Here is a 21686-nt window from a genome sequence, read left to right as displayed (position 1 = left end):
AGAGTACTTAATGGATGTGCTCCATCCATGTAAAACCATTTCAATACCTTTTCTATGTAGGCAAATTGATGAACAAAAGTCCCGTTTGCCAAATGTTCAATTTGCAAACCAAGACATAAATTTATCTTTCCGAGATCTTTTATCTCGAATTACTTCTTTTAATAATCAGTTGCCTTTTGGAGTTCTGTAGGAGTACCAATAAGGTTTATGTCATCAACATATACAACAAGTACAACAAATTCCGATGTTGTTTTCTTTATAAAAACATATGGACAAATGGTATCATTTATATAACCTTCCTTTAATAAATATTTATTAAGGCGGTTATACCACATTCTTCCTGATTGCTTTAGACCATACAAAGATCTTTGCAATTTGATTGAAAACACTTCCCGTGACTTCAAATTATGTGCGTCAGGCATTTTAAATCCCTCGAAAATTTTCATGTATATCTCATTATCAAGTGAGTCGTAAAGGTAGGCTGTTACCACATCTATTAAATACATGTCAAGCTTTTTATGGACAACAAAACAAATGAGATAATGAAATGTTATAGCATCCATAACAGGAGAGTACATCTCTTCATAATCGATATCGGGCCTTTGTGAAAATCCTTGTGCAACCAGGTGTTCCTTATATCTTTGTACCTCATTTTTACCATTCCTTTTACGTACAAAAAACTATTTATAGCCAACAGGCTTAACACCATTTGATGTTTGGACTACAAACTCAAAAACTTCACGTTTCGCAAGTGAAGTTAATTATGCCTGGATAACATCTTTCCATTTTGGCCAATCATTTCTCTGTCTACATTCATCAATAGATTTTGGTTCAAGATCCTCATCTTGGTGCATTATTTCAACAACGACATTATAAGCAAAAATGTTATCGTTAACAATATTATTTCGGTTCCATCATTTTCCCGTTGAGACATAATTTATTGAGATCTTTCCATTCTCATCATTTTCTGGTACCTGAACCTCCCTTGAGGTTTTATCATTTGTTATGTCTCCGTGCTCTTCTTGATCCACTACCTCCGTATTATGATCACTTTGATCATTTGCTCATTTTCTTTTTCGAGGATTTTTATCCTTAGAATCGATTGGTCTACCACGTTTCAAGTGTGGTTTAAACTTATTTGCTTTAATTGATTGTCCTACCGGGATATCAACTCGAATTAGAGCATTAGCAGCTGAAATATATGACTTAATCACCCTTGGTAGGTCAGTAAATGCATCTGGCAGTTGATTTGCAATATTTTGCAAATGAATTATCTTTTGAACCTCTTGTTCACATTTATTTGTTCGAGGATCTAAATGAGATAGTGATAATACATTTCAATCTATCTCTTTTCTCATCTACTTATTTTCTCCCCCTAATGTTGGGTATACTGATTCATCAAAATGACAATCAGAAAATCTTGTAGTAAATAAATCTCCAGTCATATGCTCCAGATATTTTATAATAGAAGGAGATTCATACCCAACATATATCCACAACCTTCTTTAGGGACCCATCTTTGTGCGTTGTGGTAGAGCAATTGGAACATATACCGCACATCCAAAGATTCTAAGATGGAAAATATTTGGCTCCTAACCAAAAGCCAATTGCAATGGGGAGACTTTATGACAACTTGTGGGCCTTATCCGCACAAATACTGCTGTATGCAAAATAGCATGCCCCCATACTGAAATGGGGAGTTTTGTTCTCATAAGCATTGGTCTAGCAACTAATTGGAGGCGTTTGATCAATGATTCTGCTAGACCATTTTGTGTATGAACATGAGCAATCAGATGCTCAATTGTTATCCAAGTTGATATACAATAATCAGTAAAGGCCTGGGATGTAAACTCACCGGCATTATTAAGACGAATTATCTTAATTGTATAATCTGAAAATTGTGCTCTTAGCTTTAGTATTTGAGCCAACAATCTCGCAAATGCCATATTGCGAGTTGATAATAAGCACACATGTGACCATCTTGTAGATGCATCTACCAAAATCATATAATATCTAAATAGTCTACATGGAGGGTGAATGAGCCCACATATATCACCCTGTATACGTTTCAAAAATGTAGGGGGTTCCATCCTAACTTTAATAGTTGATGGTCTAATAATTAATTTGCCTTGAGAACATGCAACACAAGATAATTCCTTAAATTGAAGAATATTTTGGTTTTTCATTGAATGTCCATGTGGATTCTCAATTATTTTATGCATCATAGTAGAACCAGGATGACTCAACCGATCATGCCAAATAATAAAATTATCTTGATTAGTAAACTTTTCATTTACTATGGCATGCGTTTCAATCCTGCTAATACTTGTGTAATATAAGCCGGAGGAAAGAGCAGGTAATATTTCAAGCACATATTTCTTACCCGACTTTATTATAGTAATATAAAGATATTCAATATTTTTATTATTTGTAGTCTCAATGCAATATCCATTTTGGCGAATATCTTTGAAACTTAGTAAGTTTCTTTGAGACTTACTACAATATAATGCTTCATTAATAACCAAATTTGTTCCTCCGGATAGTAATAAATTTGCTCTCCCTGAGCCTTCAATTAATCTTGTACTGCCAAATATTATATTAACATTAGCTTCTTTCATCACCAAATAAGAGAAATATATTGTATCTCTTAAAATAGTATGTGTTGTAGCACTATCCAAAAGACATATATCATCTTTATTGATCTTGGATCTAATTGAATACTAGGGATTTTTCATATTCTTTATAAATAAACAAAAAGTACATCATAAGAAATACGAAAGATTATAAATAAAAGAAATATTAGAAATTACACGAGAAATATAGAAACTAGCATATATAATGCCTTAGGAAAGTACACTTAAGAAGAACAAACTACATAAAGACATAATATGAAAATAACAACTTTTCTTAAAGCTTTATTCCCAGTAAGATAATCAACTCCTCAGTCAATATCCTCAAAGAAGTCTCTAGCTTCTAAATGAGTAATATTTGCAAGGCCTCCAAAATCATCATCTTTATATGCAAGATTTGCCTCAGCATCATCATATTTGTTTGAGGAGACTGCTTTATCATCATCATTTTGAAAAGTCAAGTGTGCCTCCACATTGTTATCTTTTCTTTTATTGGATGCTTGATAAAGTTTGACAAAATAGTCAGGTGTACGACAAACACGTGTTCAATGACCTTTCATACCATACCTGTGGTAAATATTAACTCTACCTTTCAAAGAATTATTTTGAGGATCCTTATTGTTCTCTTGTTTATTTTCGCCATGATGACGCTAATTATTTCGTCCCCTTTCATGCCCTTGTCCACATCCACGATTATGGCCACGACCATGACCACGATAATAATTTTGTCTTCTTTCAGACTTTTGAGTAGCTGCTACCATATTCACTTCGAAAAATGGTGCAGATCTAGTGGGACGAGCTTCATGATTTTTTATTAAAAGGGTATTATGTTGCTCAGCCACCAGGAGGCATGAGATTAATTCAAAATATTTCTTTATACTCTTTTCACGGTATTGTTGCTGCAATACCATATTTGATGCATGAAAAGTAGAAAGAGTCTTTTCCAGTAAATCCTCATCATTCACAATTTTCTCACATAATTTAAGTTGGGAAGTTATCCTGAATACATCAGAATTATATTCACTTACAGTTTTAAAATCTTGTAACCGTAAGTGAATCCATTCATATCGAGCTCTTGGCAATATCGTTGCCTTAAGATGGTCATATCGTTCCTTCAAACTGCTCCATAATTCAAATGGATCCTTTAGGGTTAAGTATTCGGTAATTTAACCCTTCATCGAGATGATGACGAAGGAAAATCATAGCCATTGCTTTATCCTGGCCTGATATTTTATTTCTTTGTATAATAGTATTTTAAGAGCTTTTGCAGCAAGGTGAATTTCAGCATCAAGGACCCATGATAAATAATTTTTTTCGGAGATGTCAAGTGCCACAAATTCAAGTTTTGATAAATCCGACATAATGAAAACTATCATAAAAAAATATATAAATTAAAAGCAATTTGGGTAATTATGAAACAAGAAAAAAAAAAATAAGTCATGTAATATGGAATTCATATTTATATAAACAGAATTCACCAAAGTTTTTAATCAATAAAATTAACCAAAAATTTCTGTGGCAAATTCTTAATTGAATTAAGAGAAAAATAAACAAAAATGGAGGTAAACGCTCAACTGTAATTATGGCAAAGTCTTGTTATGAAATGATTTAATATACGTATTCTATATTTTCTTATAATATCTTAATAACAATTTTATAATGATCTTACAATCTAAATTAACTGGTATATGTGCAGATTAGCAATCAATCTTGGGAAAAAGAAAATTCTCTAGACGTAATAACAATAATATGACAACTTTAAAAGAAACATACCAGAAAGTAGAGTGGTGGTAGCTAGTGTGTGCCGGTTTAGACTTGAGTAGAAGCTAATTTGTGCTAATAACGTATTATAAATGTTACTCAAAGTAATAATATAGAACAAAGAAAAACAAGCTAAGAGATATAGAGAGAAAGGGAGTAAAAAATTCTTATTTCTTTTTCTATTGTGTTTATTTTTCTATCTATTACAAGGCCTTTATATAGGCATAAAAAGTGAAGAAAATATGTCATTGAATATGTCATTAAATATAGAAAATATGTGAATATGTAGATATGTAGCATAATTTGATATTTCTTATAACAATTTCTAAATATTTATCGTATTAAATTTTTTTTTTATAGTGATTTGGATAAAAGTTTTAAATTGTTGTACTGTTAAGAAGGCCGGCAAAGACAAAGTGTTCATCTTCATCACAACAGCCGGCCAAGTAAAAGTCAAAATTATATATATTTTTTATAGAATATCGAATAAAAAATAGCACCAGCGTTCCATCGAAAAAGATGAGCTACTACTTGTCTTAAATGTGATTTGACGTAAATCTGAAATTGAACGGACTAAACTTGTCGTCTCACATTTCCGTCTTCTCTTCTCTGTTCACACTGACCAGTTGATCAAGCAATAGACGTCGAGAAGTATGGAGCTCAAGCCAGGCCTATCAGCTTTGGTCACCGGCGGTGCCTCCGGAATTGGTATTTATGTATTTTTTAACTTCAATTCGTCATAACTCTTTTGTATATCTGCTAATTTACTTTGTATTACAGTATTGCTACTCTTTTTAGCTTGGAACTAAGTATACACGATAAGTGGCAACTGGCTAGGTAAAATATCATTCACAGATGCACTAAATACAGAAGGAACCACTTCATTGGCGTGTTAATTTAATGATTTGAGATAGCTATATCGGGTAGAAGTGTCACGCTATCGGTGTGTATTACTTGGATTCTATTTCAAATAATGATTCGTATTACTTGGAACTCAATGTTAAACTGTGGTAAATGTAAATCGAGCTCGTTTCAATGGGTTGGATAGGTGTGTAACACCGTCTAGGAGCATTTGCACTTGGTCTACTATTGTACGATCATTGGTTTAATCAACTTTTTATATATATATATATATATATGTGTATGTATGTATGTATGTATGTATGTATGTATGATTTGTGAATATGTATGAATGAACTAGTAAACACGGTGGTTAATTGCTCATCTAGTACTGAGATGATTAATCAAGCAATTGAAATTAAATTATCAAAATGGATGCTCTAGATTATTAGCTCCCGTTATGGTTTTATTCAGTTTCACAAGCTCTAGTTTAATAGGAATGTCAATTTTGGGTTTTCTGAATCTCATAAGCACATTTTTTTTTTGTTTTATGCTTGCTTATAGAGCTCCTTTAAGTGTAACATCATTAGGCAGCTAAATGTTCCTTTCTATGATGGGTGGAGAAAGTGCCATTTTAAGTTTATATCAGCTGTGAAGCAAGAATTTAAATGCTAATATGTTTTCTGTATGCTAATACGTGCAGGTAGAGCACTTAGCTTGGCTCTTGCCCAGAAGGGAGTTTTTGTTACAATTGTTGATTTCTCAGAAGAGAAAGGCAAAGAAGTTGCAGCCCTTGCTGAGAAAGAGTGCGCCAAATTCCATTCTGGACTGGAATTTCCACTTGTTATGTTCATCAGATGTGATGTCACTAATGCAGGCATGTGGCATGTTTATGTCTTTTGAGTCAAAATGAATCTTAAAGGTCGGAATGAGAAGTGACAAAATCATTCAGAATATTCCTTTAGTTTGAGTTTCCCCTTGTTTTTTCACTTTGAAATGTTGTACATGCACCGGCATGGTTACGACTGGACTCTGCAAGCATTCTACCTTCTACCTTCCACCTTCCTGATGGTACAGCAACATGTGTATTTAGCTGTGGACTGTGGTATACTAAAGTTGTACATGTTATGGACATATGGCTATGAAGTCCCCTGACTTCTCGTGCTGCAGTTTGTGTCTATGCATGTTTGAAAACAAAACTTCTGTGTAGCTTGGGTCATTTGGCCAAGTTATTGAAGCTTCTTTTCATTATCTAACATATTCATATATAAATGCTCTTGTAAATAAAATGTGATCGCTGTATTGTTTTAAGAATTTAACATCCCAGTTTTGGGGGAGGGGATGTGTCGGAAGGCATTCTCAAATCTCAAGAGGGTCAAGCCTCTAGGTTGTTTAAATAGGTTGCAGTTTTTCTTTCTGCATTTCGTAGGGCCCCTTGTCTTTGGAACTATCTTGCGGAGTGTTTTTATTCGTAGGTTCCTCTACTTACTTGTTAACACCATTAGAATGCACTTACATGTCAGTATGTGGAAAACGAGTTAATTTGCATTTTGTCAGAGGGGAAAGGGAAGGATCATACCGAGATAGGAGAGTGGGAAGAGAGAAACCGTAGAGTCTCAATGCTTGTAAACTTTATCGAGTCGGATGGTATTATCAATAGTTAGTGCATATCTCTATATTTCATCAATTAGTATCAATTGGATCTTGCAACTGTGGTGCATTCTTGTCAATTTTGAGTACCAGTAACAAAGCAACAACAAATGTTTGTTGAGTTATGCGCGTAAATTTGAGCTAGAGATGCAATAGATTGATACCTGCTACAGTAACCTTTTAAAAAATGTGCAACTGGATCGTGGAATCCAAGTTTTCCCATAGGTTTTAGTTCAGCTCTGGCTATCCATATCGTTGATACATTCTTTGAGAAGCTTGGAAATGCCTATGCATATATGTCACACCTGGCCATAGCTTCTGGAGGCATCTGCTTGAGTGAGTACTATTTCTAATTGGACAAGGAGTTTGAAAAGACAAGTCTTTACGCCTTGCTTGTGTAATGAAGACCTATAAAACCATGACGGCACATCTTAGAGCTGCCTAATTTCATGGGTTTCAGTACAAGAAATTGTCGTACAAGTTAGTGAATACAATATATTACACTGATGTTTGGGTTCTGAGAGAAAGGAATTTCAGGGTCAGATCACATCTAGAAGTTTTACACCATAATAGCGTCCATGAACCTCCCTGATTTTGAAACATCCCATCTGTAATATAAGCTAACCTCTGATGGTCAGGGCTGAGGATTGCTTTTCTTGAAACATTTGAGCTGGCGTAAGATGCTGTCCTTCTTTTACCCATAAAACCAAGAAGATGTTATCCTTATTTTTTGAAGGGGTGCAGTACCGTTGATAATACCAAGATTTAGAACAGGTTCTAGAAAAGAGGCGGCTATGGTTGTTTCAGTTCCCTTTATATTTTGATGCGTTCAAGTGACGGCTTACCATCATTATGTGCCTTAAAAGAAAGGAATGCTAAGTTTCAGGATCACAAATTTAATCAAGAGTCTCAAGACTCAAAAGAAAGCCTTTAGAATTAGAATCCTCCCATTTATTTGATTCGTGAACTGATTTTCTTGCTTCTATGTGCTTGTTTGTGTTTTCTTGTGGAAGTCTATTGATGCATAATCTTTATCATGTATGTTTTCTGCAAAATGGAGCGACATGGTCAGTGAGGATTCATATAGCCGCCGCCAACTTGTTTGGGATTAAGGTGTCGTCGTTGTTTGTTTTAAGTCTTTTGCAAAGTAAACACACACACAAACATTATATGTGGAATTCATTTGATGCATATTTTTAATCACGTGAGTCTTCCGCAAAATAAAAACTATCTCTACAATAAGTAATAGTGTCTTCAACATGTGCGCAGGAGAACTAAAAGCTGCTTTCGAGAAGCATTTTGTAACATATGGAGGGCTAGATATCTGTATTAACAGTGCAGGCATCGGCGATATTATTCCATTCCGTAATGATCGAACTGATGGGTCTAAAAGCTGGAGACACACAGTTAATGTGAACCTCGTCGGAGTTATAGATAGCACTCGTCTTGCGGTAAATTCAACTCACTGTTTTATGGTTGCTCAAGTTGATGGATATCAATGTTTACCAAGCCACAGCTGTTAAGAAGCTTCATTAGAACCAAGAAAAATTTCTTCATTTATCAATATTCTTCTGCATATCTAAACTTGTGGAGCTACATAGACGGTTGTACTCTCAAAACTTTATAAGGCTGATATTCTTACTTGTGCTAGACTAAAATTTTCTCTCTGTTAGGTGTTTGCATAGATTTGCTATCGGTATTCAAGCTATGGAATAATTTAGCTAGTCTGGATAGTTAACATTTGTTAAATACTGTTGCATTAACCTCCATATGCACTGTTTTAGATGTGACAATATGACGATTAAAGGTGAAAAAAGAGGATAAGGTAGGCCTAATATTTATCCCAAAAGACATAACCTTTCAGAATCAATGCGAACTTAACTAAGAACAGAACATGCTGGAAGTAAAGGATCTATACAGGTGATACCAGCTAGTTAAGGTTTAGTTGTTGCTGTTACATTCACACAAGGCCAATGTTTGTCAGGAATACTTTTATTCTGGCTAGCGACTTGTATGTCTGTTTAGGGATAAGTTTGAGATTTAGAGAAGCTCTAACTTTAGGTAATCCCTGATTTGCCATAAAACACAAATTATTTAGCAGCGGGATTGAACCATAGTAGAGCATAATTGATGTAGATGATTCATATAGTCGGTTCCTATTAATTTGGGATTAAGCATTAGTGAGATTGGTTGTTTGATTTGACTATTGCATAGATGTCGTACGGTTACCTTAGTGGAGGAATATAGAACTAGATCTTACAATTCTCTCTTACACTATATATCTTGATCCTCCATTTGACATTCCTGATTCAAATGCTGAAGACACAGTACGAGTGTGATTCCTTCAATGTACAATATCCTTGTCATATACATATTAGCATAATTGTACCTGATGCCCAGACTTTTGGCCATGCGATATGCTCTTTAGTTGTTGTTAAGTAGTTAGTCATGTATAGTGTCCCGCATCGGGAAGTAGATACCTATTATTATGTAATCACTGTATATAAATAGGGGTTGTACAATACTTTAGATAATTAATAAGATTTTTCTCTCGTGCATTCTCACATGGTATCAGAGCATCGGTGAGAAGAGATCGTTGTGCGTCATTCCAGCGACATCCGGGAAGAAAGAACTCAATCACCATGCGATTTTCTGGTGACCTAAGTGACTATTTGCGTCAAAGTCACTAATTATCAGTGTTGTGGGAAATCCAGCACCACCAAAAGTTTCCCAAGAGAGAGGCGGCCGAACCCCAAAAAGATTCTCCTGAAAAAGCCTACTCACGCGCCCCCACGCGCCGGCGCGTGAGGATTGTTCCGGCCAGAATTTGAAAAAGTTTCTTTTGGACAGTGTCATCACCTTGCAATTCCGAGCCTACCCATCCAATTTAAACCAAATTCCGACCACTTTTCGATTTTTCCGGCGTGAACATTATAATGTCATTCGTATTAGAAGCCTTTGACTCACAATCCGTTGGATGCAATCATTGAATCCAATCCAGATGGTTTCTTACCGGATTATATTGAGTTCCTTCAATACAAAGCATGTAAACAGACATTTTCAGGGATAGCCTCCGTTGTTCAAACAGATACTAGCGTGACTTGTGTCTCCCAATCTTCAACCTCTGAGTCTTGGGTCATTGATTCAGGTGCATCTGATCATATTTCTGGTAACAAATCTCTTTTCACTACTATTTCATGTTCTCAATCTCTCCCAACAGTTACAATGGCCAACGGGTCTCAAACCACGGCAACTGGAATAGGTCAAGCACGTCCACTTCCTTCCTTATCTTTAGATTCAGTTCTTTATGTTCCCGATAGTCCTATTAATCTCATAGCCGTTAGTCGCTTAGCCAAATCACATAAATGCTCTGTTTTATTTCTTGATGACCTTGTTTTTATACAGGAGCGCAGTACAGGATGAATCATTGGTACCTGGCGTGAATCAGATGGACTTTATTACCTTATCCTTGCAAAATCACATGGACTCACATCTTGTCTTCCTTCAACAACTTGTCCTGTTACCGATTCACCAGATTTATTAAATAAACGGTTGGGACATCCCAGTTTGTCAAAACTTCAGAAAATGGTACCTGGTTTATCTCACTTGTCCACTCTAGAGTGTGAGTCATGTCAGCTCGGTAAGCATACCCGCTCTCATTTCCCTCGGTGTCTTGATAATCGAGTAAAGTCACCTTTTACTTTAGTCCATTCAGATGTTTGGGGTCTTAGTCGGGTCAGTTCTACCTTGGGATTCCGCTACTTTGTCAGTTTCATTGATGATTATTCCAGGTGCACTTTGATATTTTTGATGAAAAATCGATCTGAGTTATTTTCTATTTTCCAGACCCTCAACACTGAAATTCAAAATCAATTAGGGGTTTCTATCCGCACATTTCGTAGTGATAATGCCCTAGAGTATTTGTCTTCCCTATTTCAGCAGTTTATGAACTCTCATGTGATTATTCATCAAACATCTTGTCCGTACACATCTCAACAACATGAGATAGCTGAAAGAAAGAATAGACATCTTATTGAAACTGCTCGTACCCTACTCATACAATCTCATGTCCCGTCGCGTTTTTGGGGGATGCAGTTCTTACATCTTGCTATCTTATTAATCGTAAGTCATCTTCAGCTATCCAGAATCAAGTTCCATTCTCTGTCCTGTTTTCCCACTTACCTTTGTTCTCTCTTCCACCCGTGTCTTTGGAAGCACGTGTTTTGTTTATAACCTTACTCCAGAAAAAGATAAGTTAGCTCCTCGTGCTCTTAAGTGCGTATTTCTGGGTTACTCGAGAACGCAAAAGGGGTATCGATGCTATTCTCCTTACCTCCAGCGGTACCTTATGTCCGCTGATGTTACCTTCTTTGAAACCCTATCATAATTCACAGGTCCAGGTAATCACTTAGATATTTCTGAGGTGCTACCAGTTTCATCTTTTGGAGATTCAGTCACTATCTCCCATTCATCTTCCTCTACAACTCCAGCTCCACCACCTACAGCTCCAGTTGCAGCTCCACTACCTATAGCTCTAGTTCCACCACTTAGTCTAGTTCAACCTTCTGCAGCTCCACCACTCTTGACTTATCATCGTCGCCCACGTCCAGCATCAAGTCCAGGTGATTCACGTCATGTATCAGATTCTGCACCTACTGCGGACTTGTCTCTTCTTAGTCAACCGATTGCACTCCGCAAAGGTGTACGATCCACACTTAATCCTAATCCGCATTATGTCGGTTTAAGTTATCATCGTCTGTCATCACCTCATTATGCTTTTATATCATCTTTGTCCACAGTTTCTATCCCTAAGTCTACAGGTGAGGCACTATCTCATCCAGGATGGCGACAAGCTATGATTGACGAGATGCCTGCTGTACATGCGAGTGGGAGCTTGTTCCTCTTCCTTCAGGTAAGTCTTCTGTTGGTTGTCGTTGGGTTTATGCAGTCAAAGTCGGTCCGGATGACCAGGTTGATCGGCTTAAGGCTCGTCTTGTTGCAAAAGGATACACTCAGATTTTTGGGCTTGATTATAGTGACACTTTCTCTCCCGTGGCTAAAGTAGCATCTGTTCGTCTCTTTTTGTCCATGTCTGCTGTACGTCACTGGCCTCTTTATCAGTTAGACATTAAGAATGCTTTTCTCCACGGTGATCTTGAGGAAGAAGTTTATATGGAGCAACCACCTGGTTTTGTTGCTCAGGGGGAGTCTAGCGGTCTTGTATGCCGATTGCGCAGGTCACTATATGAAACAATCCCATCGAGCTTGGTTTGGCAAGTACAACATAGTTATTTAGGAGTTCGGCATGACTCATAATGAAGCTGATCACTCTGTGTTTTATCGGCATTCTGCTCCTAATCTGTGTATTTATCTGGTGGTTTATGTTGATGATATTGTTATTACTGGCAATGATCAGGATGATATTACTAATCTGAAGCAGCATCTTTTTTAGCACTTCCAGACTAAGGATCTGGGTGGATTGAAGTATTTTCTAGGTATTAAGGTCGCTCAGTCTAGCTCAGGTATTGTTATTTCACAGCGGAATTATGCCTTAGACATTTTTGAGTAGACTGGAATGATGGGCTGCAGACCTGTTAACACCCCTATGGATCCGAATATTAAGCTTTTGCCTAGACAGGGAGCCTCTTAGAGATCTTACGAGATATAGGATGTTGGTTGGCAAATTGAATTACCTCACAATGACTAGACCTGATATTTCTTTTCCGGTGAGTGTTGTAAGTCAGTTTATGGATTCTCCCTGTGATAGTCACTGGGATGCAGTTGTTCGCATTGTTCGGTATATAAAGTCAGCTCTAGGCAAAGGATTACTATTCGAGGATCGAGGCCATGAGCAGATTGTTGGGTACACAGATGCTGATTGGGCAGGATTACCTTCTGATAGACGTTCTACGTCTGGATATTGTGTTCTAGTAGGAGGTAAATTGGTCTCTTGGAAGAGCAAGAAACAGAATGTAGTTGTTCGATCTAGCGCCGAAGCCGAATATCGGGCCATGGCTATGGCAACGTGTGAGCTAGTTTGGATCAAGCGGTTGCTCAAGGAGTTGAAGTTCGGAGAAATCAGCAAGATGGAACTGGTGTGTGATAATCAAGTTGCTTTTCATACTGCGTCAAATCCGGTGTTTCATGAGAGGACTAAACACATTGAGATCGACTGACAAAGACACTTTGTCAGAGAAAAGATACTCTCAGGAGATATTGTTACAAAGTTTGTGAAGTCGATTGATCAACTAGCAGATATTTTCACTAAGTCTCTTACTGGTTCTCGTATTAGTTACATCTCGGTACATATGATTTATATGCACCGACTTGAGAGGGAGTGTTAAGTAGTTAGTCATGTATAGTGTCCCACATCGGGAAGTAGATACCTATTATTATGTAATCACTGTATATAAATAGGACATTGTACAACACTTTAGATAATTAATAAGATTTTTCTCCCGTGCATTCTCACCGTTGTGATAGAATGTTTTTATTTTGCTTGCGCCTGAAAGCTCTTAACTCCGCATCCTCATCAGCAAAAACTCCATTTACAGTCTCTAGTGATATTACTTCATAATCAGCCTCTTAAATTCGGATGTGTCATATATACAGCTTACTTTGTTGGTGTAAAGTTACATATTATCTTCTTACTTCTATTTGTAGATTTTAGTCTCCTTGGGGTGCGGCCCTTCCCCAGACCCTGCATGAACGGGGATGCTTTCCGGGCTACCCTTTAGTTTATGATGAAATGCATTAGCTATTTAGATCACCTTTTATTTGCATTCCAAGTTTGCTTTATACTGTTCTCTATATTATTGTAACTTTGTTGCTCATTCATTCATGGTCAGATAATCACAAATACATATTATGCAGATTCAAACCATGCAAGCTGCCCAAAAGCCAGGTGTAATCGTAAATTTAGGCTCTGCTTCGGGACTCTATCCAATGTATATAGGCCCTATTTATTCTGCCTCCAAAGGTTAGATGTTTTGTGCTAATCCATCCATTTCTATTTTCTTCTCTTATTTTCTGATGGTCCAGTACATGAAGTACATATCTATATCTTTTTGCAAACCTTTGGGTATAATGAGAGCATATTTTGTTGTAGGTGGTGTTGTCATGTTTACAAGATCACTTGCTCCTTTTAAGCGCCAAGGAATCCGCATCAATGTGCTCTGCCCTGAGGTAATCTGATCTTTCATATAAGGTTGACAGGAAGAAAGTGACTCTTTCTCCCCCCTCAGAGATTTTAATCAGTCTCAAATATGGCCCATTTCTGCTATCTGTTACCTCTGTTTTATCACTGCCATTTGGATGGCCTAAAAGCTTTAGTATCAGCATCTCTCAAGCCACTGTTTTGCTCAGAGGCGGATGGAGCCTAATATACTAGGTTCAACTGAAACCCAGCAGTTTTGAATCAGACCAAATATATATATATATATATATATATATATAGTGGCTCATAATTTAAGCTTCATATTTGAGTGACATTAGGAATAGCTCCAGTTGTAAACATGATATTGTTGATACTAAGAAAATATTTACCTTTCTTAAAAATGATATTGTTGATGCTAAGAAGAGCACATAATATGATCAGTTATTTGTTAAACTTAGACAAGACTTTACTATTTTACTTGTCATACGCAGTTTGTCCAAACTGACTTGGCAACAAAGGTTAGTTCTCCACATATTGATCAACTTGGAGGATATCTGCCTATGGAACTTGTGGTGAAAGGTACTTCAATTATTTGCCTCAGAATTATGTTTTAGCACATACCAACTGCTGCGTTTATTTGGCCATGTTTATGATTTGGACTAGTAAGCTGCATTTTAATGAGATGGCATAGAATAAGTTTATGCTATCGTATCTTCTATCTGGTGCTTATAGCAACATAGGATTGATGATATCCTTCTGGTTCTCCTTTATCTTCCTGTGATATGCTAATCACGTGTTCAAGATAGCTAATTATCCTACCTGATACGTTCTCAGCCAATCCAATTCGTCAATAGACATTGTTGAAGTCTGCTATTTAGCATTTTCATCAGCAAATTTTATTTACTTTCAATAGCTTGGGAAAAGTACACAATCCAAGACAGCAATATATCAACAAGGGACAGATTTTCATTCAAAAACATAGAGCCTCAAAATGTAGTTTTCGTTGAGTCTGAAGTACCTACTTTTTTCAGGTGCTTTTGAACTAATCAGAGATGAGAGTAAAGCAGGGTCATGTCTGTGGATCACTAACAGAAGAGGCATGGAGTATTGGCCGACTCCTGCAGAAGAAGCAAAATACCTCCTCCCCTCTTCAAAAGCACTTAGAAAATCTTTGGTTACGGTTCCAATGGATCTTCAGATTCCTCAAAGCTTTGAAAAAGTGTATGTAATTGTGTGATTTACTTCTTTTACTTAGGAAAGAGCACATGTCGGATTGATTAATTCTCTTGTTGTGGACGTGAATTTCAAATGCACATGTTATCACGGTTCCATTTGACAATGTCTCCTGCAACAGAGGAAGCGAGAAGAAAAACAAAAAGAGAAAGATAAAGAGAATCCATAATTTAAGTCTTGGTCAAAGTAAAATTTATTCAAAAAGTCAACCCTAAGTCAAACCGGTCAAAAAGAGGCCCCATTTTCATTGTTCAACCTCAACAACAGCAATAACAATAACGTACGCAGTGAAATCCCACAAGTGGGGTCTGGAGAGGGTAGTGTGTACGCAGACCTTACCCTACCTTTGTTCAACCTCAACCTCTCTTTGAAATATGCCGTTGGTGACTGCCAATGCTGCTTGTTTACCCTTTCTTTATTTGCTGTAGTTACTTTTTTTTGTTACCATCTTAATTCTGCCCGGATACCTTTTCTAAAAGAAAATTATGTGGAGATTCTCCCCCATTATTTCTTATGACTTTTGACACTTTTTGGTTCTGATTTTTGTTCCAGAGTTGTTCACATGTTGAGTCACAACTTTCGTAGTGCTACAAGAATTGTGCGAACTGCATTGAGGTTGCCACTCAAACCAGATCATGTTCTATTAAAAGTCATCTATGCTGGTGTGAATGCTAGTGATGTGAGTTTTTCTTTTTTCTCCATTTCTGCAATAAAGAATCTCAGCTTTATTGACATCAGACTGAATAACTGAGTAGATCTGTGCTTTCTCTGCCCTCATGCAGTCTGTGCATGCTGGTATTTGTATGTTTTCGTCACTATAAAATACAACGACATCTCTATAAATCAAGAGAGAATTTTGTACCTTTTTTATTCCCCGTTGTTTGGCATATCATTTGTAATTAGCTGATCATATTAGGGTCTTCTGGGGCAATGCGTATGATGTACATGTCCGCCCCATTCTTCACTGACAGATGCATTTTGCATGCCCCTACTAACTCCCCCACCAAACATACATAGACATGGTTAAGTTCTTCACTGATGGAAGCATTTTGCAATAGGTAAACTTCAGCTCAGGGCGTTATTTCAGTGGAGATGGCAATGACATCGCCTCCCGCCTTCCGCTGGATTCTGGCTTTGAGGTAGAAAAAGAACTTCTATATTCTTTGGGTTGGTTCTTTGAAATTTAGAACTTTTTTATTAGAGAAAAAAGAATATATATATATATATATATATATATATATATATATATATATATATATATTATGTGTATGCGTATATATATGTGTACGTACATATAGAGAGTCGGAGAGAGGGAGAGAGATTTAGGAGAAACTAGCATAGGAAAACCATACAGCTTCTGTAATCTTCCATCTTTTTAATATTTTCTGCAAAAAATGATGATTTCAAAAATGTCATACTTAAAAATCACTGATCGGACTCCAGAGAGATGAGAGCGAAAGCCCTAACCACAACTACAACTACTGATGAGACATGGGTAGGGTTGTGCACTAATCAGTTAGCTCTTCTCAGTGCTTATTTTAGATCTAGACATGTTAGGGCTTTAATTTAGTTGGGGCTTATAGAACAGAATTGTTTATAATTTGGTCCACCTTCAGTTGCAAGTTTGGTAAACAATACGATACCAAGGCCTCTAGATGTGAGAAGCTCCTGTTAATATAATCTTTGGTCATGTTATGTTATTGCCACCCTCTTAGGTTTCATTTTGACCACGTGATGGTTAATTACAGTTTTATTCGCTTGTACTAGTCGTGATGCTGGAGGAATGAATTGGTTTCTGAATGTATTATGGAATATGTTTTGAAAGTCAGTTTTCTGTTTTGATCATAATTTTGTTACTTAAACTGGAGTATTACCTTGCTTTCCTCATTGTATCTTTTTAATTCCTGAATTTGCTTGCCTCAAATATAAGCCTTGTGTACTGCAGGCTGTGGGACTAATTGCTGCAATTGGTGATGCTGTTAGAAATTTGAAGATTGGTATGCCTGCTGCCATCATGACTTTTGGCGGTTATGCTGAATTTGTCATGGTAACTACTGCTTTACACATTTATTCTTGTCAGGTTTGAGTTGTCTAATCTTTCATTGTCCTTGGTGAGTTTTATGCAATTTGGCTTCTATATTCAGGTCCCTGCCAAACACATCCTTCCTGTAGCAAAACCAGATCCAGAAGTTCTTGCAATGCTTACCTCTGGACTCACTGCATCAATTGCTTTGGAAAAGGTTAGTATAAGCATTCTTTTATATTATTCCTTGAAGAATCTTTTTACCCGGTTTCTGTTGCTGCAGGGGAAGGAACATACAACATGTATACTATTTTATGACAGTTGGGGTTGATTTATACATGTTTTAGACTTTTAGTTCATATTGCCTTTTGAATATTTTATTTACTGTTGAATCTGTAGGCTGCTCAAATGGAATCAGGAAAAGTTGTTTTGGTGACTGCTGCTGCAGGAGGGACGGGGCAATTTGCAGTGCAGGTATAGCTTAAAAGAAAAAGAAACCTGCAAGAGTAGTTAGGTTAAGACTGCTCATCTACTACATATTCAAGATAATAAAAGTGTCTACCAAGTAATAAGGCAAACAGATAAGTGGTTATAAACCTGTCATAAGATTTCTTTGATCCCATCTAATAATTTGCAGTGAATATCAGAAGTTATTGTGCAACTTTTTTGGGTTTCTGCCTTTTCCTTTTGAAAGGGGAAACTGCAGTGGAAGTTTACAGTAAATTATGTACAAGGAACTTACAAGAATTCGAGTAATTTTTTGTGCCATCTTGGTACCTTATTTATGAAACTTCTACCTTATCAAAAAAAAAAAAAAACTTACAAGAATTCGTAATTTTCAAAATGCTTCTTACATACTAGATTATTTTTACTAGTCGTTGTGCAGCTTTTCTTTTTACAGTCTTCCTTTCCTCATTTGAAGTGTTTTACCATCTGGAAGTGTGTCTCTATAGGTGCATTCATGTCATATCTTCTCTTTCTGTATAGGCGAATTCATGTCATATCTTCTCCTTCTGTATAGGCGAATTCATGTCATATCTTCTCTTTCATTTTATATTGTAATAAACTATTCTTCTCATTATCATGTTGATTAGCTAACTAACACATACTGAACTATTTGCTATGGAAGCTTGCAAAATTATCTGGAAACACGGTGGTTGCAACTTGTGGAGGCACTGAAAAGGCCAAGCTTCTTAAGGATTTGGGAGTTGATCGAGTCATTGACTACAAAGTAGAAAACATAAAAGCTGTTAAGTTTCTTAAACTCACTGGCTAACTATGTTCATATAACTTGTATGCTGCTGTCTTGGATAAGCATCATATTATTAGTTATCATTCAAATGTTATTGCAATGCATTATGCATAGATACCTCAGAATGCTTTGTGGAAAAGCATGCTCTCGAGGGTAGTTCTTATAAATATCAAAATATTTACGGGGAAAGAGTTCCAAAATGGGGGTCTTTCGAGAACCTTTAGGTTTATAGAACCACTAATTTGCCTTAAAAGATAAATTATGTTGTAGCTGAGTGAAATGGACCTGAATAGAGCGAAATATATATAACAATTCGTGTAACCAACCCCAATTATTATGAGATTGAGGCGTGGTTGATTGATTGATCAATTAATGTTGTCATCCCACTGGTGCAAAGTGTTAAGTGTCCCATATTGGTAGATGGATGGGTTGTTTGTCTCCTTATATGTTCTGGGCCATCCTCATCTCATGAGCTAGCTTTTGGGGTTGAGTTAAGCTCAAGGTCCATCTCTTCACATAGTGTCAGAGTCAGGCCCATTCATGTTATTGTGTGTCCTAATGTTGGGCCTCCATATTAGGTTGACCATTTCCATGGAGATATATTAGCAGCAAAACATGAGTACCTTGTGCAGTATTAGCTTGGTTGTCTAATTCCAGAGTGGCTACTCTGTTTTTATGTTGCTTATCCTTCCTTTTTGTAACAAGTTCTTAAATGTTTGCTCTAGTATGATTTTCTGGGTGACCATGATATATTAGTTTCAGCTGGAACTACTTTTCTATCTAGTTTTTTTTTTTTTTTTTTTTTTTAATATATGGCTGCACCAGGTCTTAAAGAAGGAGTTCCCTAAAGGTATTGATGTTGTCTATGAGTCCGTTGGTGGTGAGATGTTTGACATCTGCTTGAATGCATTGGCTGTCTATGGACGACTTGTTGTCATTGGAATGATTTCACAGGTTTAACTTCTCATGGGATGCATTGTCTTCTTCTTCTTTTGGTGGTTTTTATCTCGTATTTATCTATTTCTTACTGGCTGCTGTTGATGATCATCTTAGTAATACAACCTCTATCCATGTCTCATCACATCTATCCTGTTAGTATGACTTTGAAAGCCAACTCAACAAGTTTTGATTTCAGTACCAAGGAGAACATGGGTGGAAACCTCGAAATTATCCTGGAATATGTGAAAAACTTCTAGCGAAAAGTCAAACAGTGGTATGTCCTGCTATCTCTTGTTTAAGTGATCCAATATCCTTATTACGTAGTACCATATCGTGAATGTGATTGATTGCAATTGCCAATTTTCATTCAACTTGTAGAACAACTAACATATGAGTTTAGAGCTTGCACCATTATTTTTCATACCTGATTGGGAAATACATAATAAACATCGCATAAATATGTATATTTGATCTCATCTGATATGGTGGGAAAGGGCAACAGCCTCATCGGAGAAGGAGGCTTGAAAAGTAGTTGTGGAGATTTAGATGGAAGAGGAAGGCCCGTGGAGGAACCTAAGAGAAAATGGCATGTGAGTCGTGTGTGGGGAAAGGCGGGAACTTCAGTTAGTTTTGAAATTACCGTAACTAATGAACTCAAAGGGAGGCTCTTGTATACAGCTGTGGATGTGTGGTGACTGATTGAAATTAGTTCATTGATAGAATGATAACAATTTGACCTCTCTGTTCGAATCCTAGTCCTCTCTTCAGGGACATTCTTCTTTTTAGGTTCCTTAGGGATTTCTTGTTGCAGATTCGAATAGGTCGATGGTCGAAACAGAAGATTGCTGGGTTTTGCATTTTTTAATTGATATGAAATGAGAAGTTTGTAGTAACTTTTGAGGGGGCTACGTATCCAAAAAAAGGTCCTGAGGAGTTCAACGCCCAATGACGAGCGAAAAACTAATGTTATTTTATTTGCATTTTTTATGATAATGGTGGAAGTAGCTTTCATGTCCCAACATATTTGGTGTTATAATGTATCTCCATAGAGAACTTTCTATATTGTTCAATGAGAACAGAGGTGTGCTGATCAGTATGTGACTCTTCGACTGCCTACTTGATTAATGTCACCAAAAGTGTCAGTAAATAATTTCCTTAATGTCCTAAGAGATTTGGATATATATTGTCGGAAACTCTTGTTTTGTGGTTTCTTGCTTGCAATCATCTTGTTTAATTTGCCTATTACTATTTGACAAAGCCATGCTTAGCTCTGTCTGGATGATAGGTTTTTCAAGTGCGTGGTATTGTATTATTTTGGCTTATTTGGTGGTTTGAGTTTGTTCTCAGGCTGGATTTTTCCTGGTACAATATGCTCACCTATGGCAAGAGCATTTGGATAGACTGGTTAATCTCTTCTCTTCTGGAAAGCTTAAGGTTGGTATATCTGCCGGAACAAATTTCTTACCTATATACTGCCATTGTTTGAAAAGTTGAGTTGGATTTGTATAAACACTGATTTATTCTCTATGATTTTATGTAATACACTTCTAACAGTGGTTTGGTCAATAAGAGTAACAATTTGCTGTTTATTTGTGTTTTGAAGATTGCCATAGATCCCAAACAGTTTGTTGGCCTACATTCAGTTGCTGATGCTGTCGAGTACCTTCACTCTGGTAAAAGTGCGGGCAAGGTATGAGTGAAGGGTGTTTAGTTATTTAGATTGTGTCTTGTTTTCAATTTGTTTTGAGCATTTCAGTTGTTCTTATGATCAGTTTTTCTGATGTGAAAAAACATGTAGGTTGTTGTTTGCATTGCCCCGACATACGCTCAGCAACTTGCAAAACTTTAGGTACACAAGGAGACAACTATATCAGAGTCCAAAGATAATTCAAGATGCTATATAGTACATCTGAAATTATAAGGTAGCTTTGTTTGTTGTGTAAGGTGTTCTGTACAATGACAAACAAGAACTGTGATATTCGTTTTGTAAAAACAGCAACCGAACTTGTTTGCCACTTTTAAGGTTACAGCATATTGTTTCTACCTGTTAAATTTGAAAATGGATGAAAATTCAACAACTTGCCAGCTTTAAATTTTCAATCTTCCTTTTATGTTTAAATTTAAATGTCCCATTACACCCACTTTATTCATGCTTATCAATCTTTCCTATGCTGGACTTGGTTAACTCTTAAGATAATTTCA

At 36.6% G+C, this 21686-nt stretch overlaps 1 protein-coding gene across 2 annotated transcripts; it reads left to right on the top strand.

The window, feature by feature from the left end:
• The first annotated feature begins 4835 nt into the window (after positions 1-4835).
• On the top strand, positions 4836-21562 carry LOC104106008 (uncharacterized). Of its 2 annotated transcripts, XM_009614460.3 has the most exons (18): positions 4836-5099; positions 5935-6108; positions 8151-8332; positions 13755-13860; positions 13990-14066; positions 14529-14616; positions 15069-15258; positions 15823-15949; positions 16329-16409; positions 17216-17317; positions 17415-17510; positions 17693-17767; positions 18423-18542; positions 19371-19499; positions 19681-19758; positions 20832-20918; positions 21088-21174; positions 21283-21562. In XM_009614460.3, the coding sequence occupies exons 1-18, from the start codon at positions 5045-5047 to the stop codon at positions 21331-21333; spliced, it is 1905 nt and encodes a 634-aa protein (XP_009612755.1). In that variant the 5' UTR covers positions 4836-5044; the 3' UTR covers positions 21334-21562. The 2 variants fall into 2 exon arrangements, with proteins under 2 accessions (XP_009612755.1, XP_009612756.1); XM_009614461.4 differs by lacking the exon at positions 19371-19499.
• The last annotated feature ends 124 nt before the right edge of the window (positions 21563-21686 follow it).

The sequence above is a fragment of the Nicotiana tomentosiformis genome, chromosome 1 (assembly GCF_000390325.3).
Source record: "Nicotiana tomentosiformis chromosome 1, ASM39032v3, whole genome shotgun sequence".
Classification (NCBI taxonomy): Eukaryota; Viridiplantae; Streptophyta; class Magnoliopsida; order Solanales; family Solanaceae; genus Nicotiana; species Nicotiana tomentosiformis.
Note: the sequence above shows the minus strand (reverse complement) of the source record. Positions and strands in the feature narration are given on the sequence as shown.

Bases quoted from the DNA above. Each gene is read 5' to 3' on its own strand.
- LOC104106008 (XM_009614460.3), top strand. From the start codon at position 5,045: ATGGAGCTCAAGCCAGGCCTATCAGCTTTGGTCACCGGCGGTGCCTCC. The intron at 8,333-13,754 runs GTAAATTCAACT...CATATTATGCAG, and splicing joins TAGATAGCACTCGTCTTGCG to ATTCAAACCATGCAAGCTGC. The intron at 14,067-14,528 runs GTAATCTGATCT...TGTCATACGCAG, and splicing joins TCAATGTGCTCTGCCCTGAG to TTTGTCCAAACTGACTTGGC.